The sequence below is a fragment of the Cardiocondyla obscurior genome, linkage group LG03 (assembly GCF_019399895.1).
Source record: "Cardiocondyla obscurior isolate alpha-2009 linkage group LG03, Cobs3.1, whole genome shotgun sequence".
Taxonomy (NCBI): domain Eukaryota; kingdom Metazoa; phylum Arthropoda; class Insecta; order Hymenoptera; family Formicidae; genus Cardiocondyla; species Cardiocondyla obscurior.
In genome coordinates this window covers 3,224,982-3,237,294 of record NC_091866.1, presented here as the reverse complement: position 1 = coordinate 3,237,294, position 12,313 = coordinate 3,224,982, and the positions used below count along the sequence as shown (strand labels likewise).

The following is a 12,313-nucleotide window of genomic DNA, read 5'->3' as shown; positions in this document are numbered from 1 at the left end:
TTATATTATATGATATGATTATATATTATATGATATTTTCAATTAATCTTCTTTAACGCGCTCTCTAATTGCACAATAATTACTAACTTTAGTTCTGAGATGACTTTGAATTATCGTGAGATGTATCAGCTTGTTCAAATTGACAAAAATGTCTAGATACTTTCGAATGTTTATAAACGTGGATTGTTAGCCAGTTATTTATGCGATTGACTCTTCTTTGCTTGTATAAGATACCCGCTGACGAATTTATTCTGTTTGCTGTTACAGGGGCTTCGGGAAACAGGGATATCAGTGCCAAGGTAAGAAGGTCAGACCGATCTCGTCGGGTCTGCTATTTGCCCGTGGTATGCCTTGCGGAGGAAAACTAGGGACACCGTTCTGCTTGTGTTTCAGTCTGTAGTTTCGTCGTTCACAAGCGATGTCACGAATACGTGACCTTCACGTGCCCGGGAGCTGATAAAGGAGCCGACTCGGACGTGAGTATCGATATTATATTTAAAGCCGAATTTGTCCCTTCCCTTCACAACCTTAGCGCGCGGACTATCCTGCCTTTTCTTTCTTTTTTATTCCCGGCCAAGGTCTCTCTTATGAGCTTTCTAATATGAACTTTTGAGGACTTTCGAAGGTTTTACATAAAGTATATTTGCCGTAAAAGTCAAGTCTTTGGTACATTGATAACAGTAAGACGTATTACACTTTGGTAATAACGACGGTATACTAAGACTTAACGATGCGATGATACGATGACGACGTTGTAATAGACTTTGATAATGATAATGACGTATTATAAATAATAACGATAGATTACTTATAAATTGCGCTACAATTATTTTCTCTTTTTCTTATTTTAATCATTTTTTATTCTTTATGAAAAAATTTACGCGAGAGCTATTTTTGGTAATTTATATTATTTTTGGACTAACGATAGTTTCGCGGACGAGTCAAGATATCAGAAATGTATCTTTACTGAAAAGTTTCTTTACTGGAAATAGGTCGCCGAGAGTAGCTTGAGGGGGGCTGGTCAAGCTGGCTAGTAGAGTCAAATAACTGTTTGATACGTCAGCTTTTAAAGCTCCGCGTTTCGAGTAGGCAGGTAGCTTGACATCATGGGTTTTTGATTTTCAAGAAGTTAGGGAAGGTTTCATAAAAAAAAAGTAGAAAAAAAAGGGAAACGTTTGTCGATACATCAAATATTAACACGTCATTTAAATAAAATAACGTCACTAAAGATTTTTGGCGCGTGATAGATGATGATGTATTTTCCGCGCGATAAAGATCTTGCTTTAAATCAAATTTGTTTCTTTTAAATGGGAAGAGATGAAAATCACACACGACGGTTTAACGTCGATAGCTTCATAAATTCTTGACTCTCGAGTTATCTTATTTTATCCATTAATTAACATTTATGTGGCTGACGAAAAGTTTGCTAATTAAATGAAATATAGTCGGAGTTAATGGAACTTGAAATTCTTTGTATATTGCGGCGACCCTTGAACTACATTCGAGCGACAGTGATAAAATAAAGGAAAAAGGAATGCGTGTACACGGCGGTGGAATTTTCATTACGTTAGTTCGAACCGCAAAAGAGAGTTAAGTTCCGCGTGTGAACGTAGGAGAATGAGGTACGTGACGGCGTTTCACAAGCGTGGCGTTCATCTGAGTGTGTACTAATTGGCTGCCGCACGGCCGCTAGCTAAACGCGTGTGAAACGTCGTCCACTGTCCCATCGTCGTAAGGTGCTAAAGGGTTGGGGAAGGGCGGTAGCATATATAATCAATATCGAGGTCATTTTCGAAGGCTGCGATTAATCGCGCGCCGCCGTCACCTTGTAAATGGATAATAATAACGCATACCTAACGCGCATCAGTAATTCGTTCAGTCAATCTGCCCGTAAGAGGATAGCCTTTACTTAACCCGTCGTGCATTACCAAGAAGCGGACCAATTAGGCGGACGAATATCTATCTATCGGCACCTTTCGAAAATTGCGACGCGTACGCGGTCGCTTGCGGGAAAATTTTACTCGTACGTGAGAATCGATTGATTTGTAAAATTAGAAAAAGGAGCTCGCTTCTGGATTATTACGATAGTATGTTTATACGCGCAATTACGATTTATTATATCGCGGGCAAAAATATCGCAGGATCGAGTGTTTTATTACACCGTTCTCCGAATTTTCACCACCGCTGCGATGATGGGGGCAATATTTCCGCGAGAGTGACTCTTATCGCAAAACACCGGGGTAGCTGTTGTATCTTTTTTTATCTCTTTCGGCTGACAGGACTTAATGTCGCTTAAAGGAGCAACGCGTTAACGAGATCGGAACGCCGTGAGATAAGAGGATAATGAGATAAGAAAATCCCTTGGCCGGGGGAAAAAGAAAGGAACAGGAGAAACAACCATACCCCTCGGGAGCTAAGGAAGCTGTACGTTCTTCTTTTATATTTGTCTCGCACCGCGCTCACTGCCTTTTGGCCTAAGCCACCGCGTCCTTTTGCGCTTCGTTAAACCACGCTTATAACCACGTCCGCGCAACGATCACCGAAGCGACCAAATACATTGGGATATTGTTCCCGATGCGCTCTCGCCGCTTTGAGAGGGCAAAGCGTTTCCGGCTCGAAACAATTTCCCCCTCGTTAAGCTAGAGTTACTTCCTCTTTATCGTCCGACGACTCGGGAAGTCGATAAAAATTTTCTGATAATAAATCGTACCTTTCTACTTTGCACGGATACGAGTTACGGGGGTATAACGTCGCATTTTCAATTCAAGCTCGACTTTAACGGCGCAGTTATTTTAGCTTCACAGTGGCAAAGTTTCAAATGACAATATTGATATTAGAGGAAAAAAGTAAACTGTTAACGTAGGGTTAAATAACGTTTTCTCCCCTATAGCGGAGAACGTCGACCCGGAACGATACTCGAATGCCGCGTCGGACAATCGTGAAGCTTTTAAGGATAATATCGAGACGGCTCTCGATATTCGAGCCGCGAACGTTCTTCCCTAGCCGTGCCGGGGGGAAAAAAAAAAAAAAGAAAAGAGTTTCATTTATCCTTGGGAATTTCCAATGAATTAATCGAGAATCTTCGCCTAGCTTTCCTTTGATTCTGGCCGCTGACTTCTTGTCCTACCTCTCCCTTCATGCTTCTGCGCTTCAGAGGTAATCCTTTCCGCGTTTATTGATCCGCGCAAATATCGGCGATCATGGATTTCCCCGTATAAGGCGCATAATGCATTTTCATTGTTGAACACGGGCTATGACAAAGAAGAAAAAGCACGCGCGTGTGAGCGAGCCGCGGATGGCCCCCTTTTCTTTACTCTTTCTGTGTACAGAAAGTCGCGTATTAACATACCACGAAGTATAACCGCACAAGGTATTTTCCGGCGATACGTATTATTAATTTCGTTGAATAATTTGGTGCATTGACGTTCCGCGATATGTGTTATTACCTTGAAAATATCTATCCGGACAATGCGTACTCTTGAATCGCATCTTTTGCATTTATATTTTTATTTACATTGGAGAAACAGATTTCGATTTATTGTTTATTTATAATTAATTTTTTTTTTTTTTTCTAAGTTAGATACTTTGCACGATGGTTTTAGGAAATTTCTGGCGTATTCGAAATTTTCACGTTACAGCAAGAATCGATATTATTACGCAATAGAAATGTCTTAAGTAATACGACGTTAATTTATTTACAGTAATTATTTATCGAATAGCAAACTATTTCTAGATTTATCGTTTTATTAATTAACGAAGGGCACCTTCTTCAACGTAAGCCCCGCGACTATCACGGTTATCAATTTACGTTTCTCAGTTTCCACTTTGTGTTTTTATCGGCTGAAAGCGGGACCAGCGTTTGTTGCTTTCCGTTTAACGATATCGCGGTAGCGAACAGCGTAATTTCTAGCAAGGTGGTTTACAAATAATAAGGTACCGAGGAACGACTAATTGAGTTTACGCCTCGGCCAGCGAAACTTCTCGCCTGGCGAAACGGAGGCACCCGTTTCCGCGATGACCAGAAGCACCGGAAGGCTTAATGCACCGGTTACATGCCGGATTCACGACGAACCGCTAAACCCCACGAAACTTCCTGCGAGCTTGTTTCGATTTCCGCTATCCTACCCTCGAACGTTATCTAGGAAACAGCGGCACTAGCCGGGCTCGGGAAGTTGTCGGGAACGCTGGTTGCAGGTTGCTTGATTCTATTTAGATTTAAGACCGCATCGTTGCGTAACGTTATATCACAACTGCGAAAAATATTTAAACGAGTTGGTAGTACAGTACAATGGTACGGCTTTTGCTAATTTTTATTTTATTTTATTTTTTTTTATATTTTTTTATTTTTATTTTTATTTTTTTTATTTTTTTTTTGTTCAATGTCTACAAATTGGCTGTAAAAAATAATTAAGAAAATAGTGCAACGACTGTTTTCAGTCTTGTTTATTGTCAGTCGGCGAGCGTGACCGTTAACGTAACAACAATGATTAACGGGAAGTCAAAGAAATATATGTTCAATCGCCTAACTTTAAAAAGCTCGCCGACATGTTACGACATTTTCAAAGTAATACTCCGAGGCAAGAATAAACTAAATTAGAAAACTTCTCCTTATGGGAAAATTTTTAGAGCTCGAAGGAAGTTTAACGGACCTTAAAAGACTGATCTTTTAAACTTGAAGAATAACGCTTCGTTCTGCTAAAATTTATTTTAACGCAGTTGCAAATCTTATTCTTTTCATTTCAAATACTATTCTTAAATCTTACGTTTCAACATTTCTGCATACAGATGCGTTCTAGCATAACGTAAAAACCTCTAACAGACATTGTTATAAACAATCGCATTACGCTTGAATTTAACCGGGGAAATCCAGCGATTCACGGCCGATTAATTCCTACCATTAATCATTTACATCTTCGGCATAATCATGAATTTCCTTTCTTCTCGCCCGTCATTAAATCCGAGAGTCTGCGTGTGTGTGTGCACGGTGTAATGGTGTAATAACGCAGGACACGCGGACGAAGCACCAATTCAAGCAACACACGTACAACAGCCCTACCTTCTGTGACCACTGCGGTAGTCTACTCTATGGTGTCTTCCACCAGGGCATGAAATGCCAAGGTATCATATGACGAACGAAAAAGAAAACGTATACCGATGTAAAGTTAAACGGCACAACTCAGACACGAGCACACGATCCACTCAGAGATACGATTCTCGCGTACTATCGCGAGGTACATGCACATACAATCACACATGCATACACCTACCATCTAGCATATATTGTACATATAGACATATATGCATTAACACGATGTACAGTACACTAGCTACACGTTTTTCTTTTTCTTTCTGTTTTCTTGGCCCGGCGTGGTGTTGCTTTATCTTCGTATTGTACTCCTGTATAGTGTTTTCTTGGTCTATCTCTTGCTCTCTGTCTCTCTCTCTCTCTCTCTGTCTCTCTCTATCTTCTCTGTAAATAATTCGCTGTAAATATTATATAGCAGTTCTACGTATCTTCGCCTGCTCTCACAGGTGGATGACGTAAAATCCGATTAATCGCGTTAACAACGATCGCAGATGAACGCCGCGGCGGATGATCGTCCTCCCTGTTCGCTCGCGTTCCGATGTATTTGCTAATGCGATTAGCGGCGCTTTTAATTATGTATACCGTATCCTCCGGCGTGGATTTTGCACTGACATTGTACACTCTGTTAGGTAGCTTTTGTGCGCATTAACTGCGTCTCCTTGTCAGCGGGGGTCATGATTCACATGCGGCTGCGTATATGTGCGCGCGTATGATGTGCCATGTGTGAATTATTACGTATACCTTGCATAACAATTGTGCATTGTGAAAGGGGGATGCACGGTGGACTCGCCACGTCGCGAGAAAGGACAAGGAGAAAAGAAAAGAAAGCTCGCGCGTGAACGTAATTAAAATAGTTATTGTAAAATCCGGCAAAGAAAAAGGAAGAAGCGAGGCGTAGGCGAAAGGTGCGATCGACCATCTTAACGTCCCGCTTCATTTTCGTTCTCTTCTTGTCCTTTGACGGGCAGGGTGTACATATATTCTCGATAAAATTTCTTTCCGTTCCCCCTGTCAAAGTTGTAAATAATACTCGTACAATTTCAATGTAGAAAGAAAACAGATTATCCGACAAGGGACCGTCGGCTTGCATCTCTGAGCAATGTCTGTTGCGCGATTTGTTCACGACGCGTATAAATGTGTGCGTGTCTGTTGCGTGTGCATGATGGATCACACAGAACTCTGCGCACGCCTAAGAAGAAAGATAGCTGGACATTCAATTTAATGAGCGAATTAAATAAATTAAATCGATTAACGTTTAAAAAGAAAATTAGCTCTGAAGGGAGGAAGCTGCCTCGACAACTCGTAAATGTTATCGGAAATAATATTGAAAAGATCGAATTAAGTATAGGAAAATTTTGTTTTTGGTCTCTTTAACGTGTCTGTGGAAAGAGATCTGTCTACTTTTCTTTCTTACTTTACTCAGGCGCATGCAGACCGATGATCTTTTTACCACTCTGTGTCTTTTTCAACGTCACCGAGTTTCCACCGTTGCACCGCACAAAAGTGCACTTTTCTGCTGTATTTTCTTGATGTGATTTCCGCTGTACATTCTCGATGTGATTCTTCAGTGTTTCCATAAGTCGTTGACGTCACTCTTCGTTTACTTTTTTTTTTCCCCCCTCCCCCCAGTCTCTTTCTCTTTGTCTATACTCCGCTGTAACGCAACTTTTTATGTACTTAAGAGATATTTCAATTTGTTTATTGAAATCTTTGAAGTCCTTTATTGGCAGCTCGCGACACTCGCGTCTCCCTCGATGCGCGCATCTTATTTTCTCCCCGTGAACTATCGATTTCTTCATATTGCCCGAGGATTTATCGTTAGCTTAATTTCGGACTCGATTGGGTACGAACCGTTCGTTATACCGTTCAATGAAGTTTCACTTTCTTGTTAAAGGATAACAATTTCTTGTCACGTAACTGTTGAGCTCTCAATCGGATTTATTATTTTCAAATTAAATGTACGACTTATGTATACGTAATTCAGAGCGGTGAAAAGGTTATTCTCTCGATAAAAGATCTATCCGTAATACGTAGAAGTAAACGTTTCCAATGTGCGCGAATAAATGAATAAAGTACAATAGGTATTTTTATGTCGCTAGCTTTTTCTCTCGTATAGATTATCTCACGTGATTCGCTTTCATGCTCCTCGGGCACATTTATCATTTCTTCGTCGTGTTGAGCAAAGCCATCGCGTTCTGCTAATCTTTTCGCGGCGATCAGCGGCACGCGAGCTGCAATTTTCTACGCTGTCGATGTAGCGATAAAAGCGGCGCGATTAATCTGGCCCTTAAGAGGCGCGGGCTTTAAGAGGCGTCTTTAACGAGAGCGATTGTCTAATTAAGTATGCTTAGCATAAACATGACGATTTGCGCATTTAAGTCGTCCAGTTGCCGCTGGTTTAATTACCACGTCGCATAGAAATGGGGTTGAAAAAAAAAAAATACCCAAACGGTAAAGCGCGCAGGGAAAGGGTGAATTGAAACGCCATTTCCAGGATATCCATCAGCACATCGTGCCTTTTAACGTCTTCATTCTCCGCCTTGCTAGTTTCCTTCGTTCTTAGCTACGTTCTGTTCGTATGATCGCTATTATTGTCATCGACGAGAGAAAAAAAAATGAAAACAATACTTTCCTCGCTAAATTTTTATTTTTTTTTTTTTTTCTTTTTTTTCGTACCTTTGTTTCATATTTTCGCGGCTAGAACTTTTTAGATTGCTGAAAGTGCTCGGCGAATAGATTCCTTAGAATTATTTTCGTTACGAGAATTTTTTATATTTTTTTTTCATTGTTGGAACGGGCAATTGTGCAATCGAAATTTTGCCTCAGCTTCAAATAAATTTTATCGCAACGAGGGACACTTAATGCCAGCAAATATTTTTATTCTTTTACGTAGAACGCGTTTTAAAGGACAATAGGATGGGTAGTGACGTCTCTGCCATATATTTTTATCAGAGCCGTATAATAATTGTCTAAAAATAAATGGTAATATAATAAATAAGTTTGTGTAAACATGAAAATAATATTTATGAATAGATGCAGAAAAGATTTTTACAAAAATAGAGTTTATTATTTTTGACGTTGTACGTCGTGAAAGATTTACGTTTGTCGGATTTAAAAAAAAGAAAAAAGAAAGAAAAACATTATTCGTACAATTTTAAACGGAAAAGATCAAATAAGGAGTACGGAACTTCTTGACAAAGTTAGAGAGCAGTTTTAGTGCACGCTGCCGCCGCTTGTAATTCAATTTTGAAGTCTACAATTTTTAAACGTCAGGAACGCGCTGCGTACTCTTACTTTATTCAATTGTGCTTTTATATCACACGGATTTTAATGTTCATTTAAATGCCATATTCGAGCATACGATTTTATTGTACGGCAGGGCGAACGTAATTCGAGTTATATAAATTCTGCGAAGCTCCTACGCTTCTCTACGCTAATAATTTTATTTTCAAATTAAATTATGATTAAGGGCTGCAAGGCGGAGAGACTAGAGTTTTAACGAAGATACCCCAGGTGCATTTAGGCGATATTCGCGTTAGATGCGTTCGTAAGGCTGTGACAAAGGTTCTAGCCTTTTACGGAAAATACCAGTAAGGGATTTTCCGAGACGAGCTGACGTCTAGGACGCGAAGAGAAGGGGGATGGAGAAGGGCAAAAGACTGGCGGGGAAATTAATTAAACGGTTGAGTCCACCGTCCGGAGGAAGAGGCTAGGGAAACGGAAGTGAGCGGGCTTGAACCGTGTTGCGCAAAGGTCCTTTGTACGTCACGAAAAAGAGAACATTATCTCTTCTTAAAGGAACCTCCGTACAAATGCTATTGAATTAAATTTTGCGGGCAATTCGTAGAAATTGGTAGCTTATAAAAGATCTCGTATTACTTGGATGGTAAATTTTTATTTGTACTATTTCCACGTCGTGAAAAAGAGGTCACGGAAAAATTTATCGTTCGATGCATCCTGAAATCAAACTACAATCATTTCTATTTGTCTTTTACACACGACGGAAAAGAAGAAACAAAATGTTATCCAATGGTATAAATGTATGTTATTTGCTGGTTATTCTTCTCTCGAGTAATAAATTTTTTTTTTGAGAAACTCAAAGAGATACGCGCTATATTTTTTTTTTTTAATTATTTTAAAGGTTGAAAGCTATTAATAAGATTTTACGCGAGAATTCGTTTAGAATGTTTAATTGAGTACTTTTGTAGATGTTATCGTTGATAGATATTGGTTGCAGTCAACGTTGTATTTTTCCACTGATGTTCTTTTGAGAGCTTTGAGTGAAAGCCTTTCCTGCATCGGGGTCCAAGAATAACGCCACTATTGACCATACAGGCTCGATAATAACTGGTGATAGTCTGCCCACGTCGATGTCTCGTGAAACCGATTTTTATAGTCTTTTATGCGAGGGAAAATATTCATAGTAACGACAAATTTCCAATCGACCGTCGTGCACGCCTCGAGTTGCGCACAACCTTTCAGGACTTCATAAGTAATATCTTGTTAGGAAATTTTCGTACGACACTGTGTGCGTTATTGCGTTGTTTTCTTCTTGTTATTTAATTACGAAAAAAAAAACTGCACTTTTCTTCGTGCAGATAGGGAAGCTTTGTTTCTTAGGAATTACGAAAACGGCCAAGAGATCAATTCTCTACAACACGATACACAGGAATGGTTTATTTTTCGTTCATTGTCTGCACTGCGCCAGGTTCTGTTCGTGTTAAAGACAAAGCGAAAGTCCTCTTTCGATTTGTCGAATTGCAAGCAGTGAAATTATTCTACTGTCCGAACGAAGAAAATGTTTGCTTGATGTGCTGATTAGGAACTTCGCGCATACGGAATGTCTGGATTTGGTGAATTATGTCAAAACTTATGGGCGAATCGAACTTTGTGAGAGGGGTCCAGTTGCACCTGTGCGACACATTCTCATTAGCGACGTTCATCGCAAACCACGTGCGCCACCTTATTATCCTTAATGTTTATCATCACGTGATCCACGTGCACGTATTTCCCTCTTGTTGCTTCTGCCTCACCTCAGCTTATGGGAAGAGATAGTAAAAAAAAAAAGAAAAAAAAGAGAGAGAAAAAATAATTAAAAGGGAATTAACGGCAAGTTTTTTTAGGATTTAAAAGGGAAAGGGAAATTAGAGAATAGGTTTAATGTTTTTTTTCCCGGAGCTGGATTCCCGTTTTGAGGTATTGATCGGCGCACTGCTACCGTCCGTCTCGATTTCTCCGCCACACAGGAACAGATCACAAATGAAGGACCGGGCTTCTCCGGGCCCCTATTTCTTGTTCCCAGGCGAGCCAAAAGCACAAATGGGAGGTTTTCACGTACCTGACGCCGACCTTCTGCGACCACTGCGGCTCGATGCTTCACGGTATCGCCCATCAGGGACTCAAGTGTTCAGGTAGTTAAAAAGCTAAGAAAAAAAAAACAAACAAAAAAAAATCAAACCGCGCGACAACGACACGTCAAACCCATCAAACAGTCAGATATATCGCACATTAATCCCGTTCCGCCACCATTACCATTAATTCCCGTCATAGTTTCACAGGAATTTGACCATTTGGCTTGTCTGAATATCTATCCCGACAAGATGATCGATTTGACGAGGGTAGGCCGAAATTTCGGATATCGATCTTACCCCCGAGATATTAGATAGCGAATGCCTCCCCTCCTTTGTTGACGTAATAAATACTGCGTAAGAAATTTAATATATATATATATATATTTAATTAATTTAATAATTTATGAATAAAGGCGATGAAGGCGGGATGTTTGCATTATAGATAGCGTTACGCGGTGAAAGAACAATCGCGTTACGGTTTAATGGATGGTAGATATTGGTTATTATGGAGGGCAAAGCGAGAAATGCCGATAAAAAAGAATATCGAAAATCCATCGACGGTGCGAACAGATAATTCGTTATACCGCTCTATTAATAACTAACATATCGGTATTGCGCTTCATCTCGTTGCGCTCGTTTCGTGCACTTATTCGGAGACCCAGTTACAGGCTTTCCAGATCATGGAGCCGCGAGCGTTTGCGAGGAATAAAAAAAAATAAAATAAAATAAAATAAAAAAATAAAAATACTTGACAATTAAGTTCCCTCCGTTGCTTTTATCTTATGATGCGTTAAACTACTTTATATTATAGCAATCGCGGCTAATTTAGCGCAGTACGAAAAGAATAGATACTCTTATAATTCTAACACTATAATATAATAGATCGTTGTTAACGCAAACTTTCTAATCTATAAGTTAAAAAAATTTTTTGTCGCGTTTTTATCGTAGACGAAACAATTTTTTATTCCTCGCTGCGACAATTCTTTTCGTAAAATTTTTAATCCACGCGGGTTTATTAATAGTTGACGCGATGTATTATCTTAATTAAAAATACGAGGGATTTGATTAGAAAAATGCGTCGAAGGAATTGATCGAAGGGTCGCTCTGGGATATTGGACGGAAATAGATGTAGAGTTAAATCCAGGTGGGATGCTATCGACTTAAGAAGTAACAAATGCTCGTTGAATTTCCTTCGTCGCTCGTGAAACCCCCGAGAGAAAGGAACATTGGAAATACATGGATCAGGTGGCTCAAAATTTCGTTTCCTCGACGTTTCGCACCTGTATCACGCAAATTCAGGATCGCGTGTCCAAGGATAGTTTGCTCAACGACGTCTTGATGCTCTGTCAAACACCTTATCCAAACGAATGCCGCGAGGCACAATTTACATTTCCGAATCGGTGACATTTGGTCAAATCCAAAGCGAAATCGAGTAAGGCAAAGTTGTGAAATAAATTCTTTTTTTTTTTAAGTACCTTTGACGAACTTTAAAAAATATTTTCTATCGCGCAATAATAATTAAAATAATTTAATTAATATCGATATTTTTCTCGCGTTTCCAAATTTTGTAAAAAAATTTTTCCGTTTTCTAAAAGCATTTTAAAAAGTTATGCAAGTATTTTTAATATATGTTAAAATATAACTTTACTTTGTGAAACAGAAATTGCGTTAGAATGTTCAGCAATTATACAATAGTGCCACTCGCGCCGTTCTCTATTTTGGCGAGTTTCTCTCTAGTTTCTCGTTTTCACGACTGCGACGGCCTTTGTGTCGTTACGACTGTCGAAAGTCGAATAAATTTCACAAAACGTGCATCATTTAGCTAACGCCTCGAAGCAATATCGCGTGTATCACCCGACTTTTCAGCTAAAAAAAT

The 12,313-nt window shown here is 39.5% G+C and overlaps 1 protein-coding gene across 2 annotated transcripts in view; it reads left to right on the top strand.

Moving 5' to 3' along the window:
- Positions 1-12,313, top strand: part of Pkc53e (Protein C kinase 53E) — a 46,215-nt gene that overhangs the window by 23,543 nt on the left and 10,359 nt on the right. Inside the window, exons 2-4 of one of the 2 annotated variants that reach the window (XM_070654040.1) lie at positions 268-299; positions 394-476; positions 10,389-10,497. In XM_070654040.1, coding sequence (XP_070510141.1) covers positions 268-299; positions 394-476; positions 10,389-10,497 — 224 coding nt within the window. Of the gene's footprint in view, positions 1-267; positions 300-393; positions 477-5,006; positions 5,119-10,388; positions 10,498-12,313 lie in introns of both variants that reach the window. The other variant, XM_070654039.1, reaches the window with a different exon arrangement.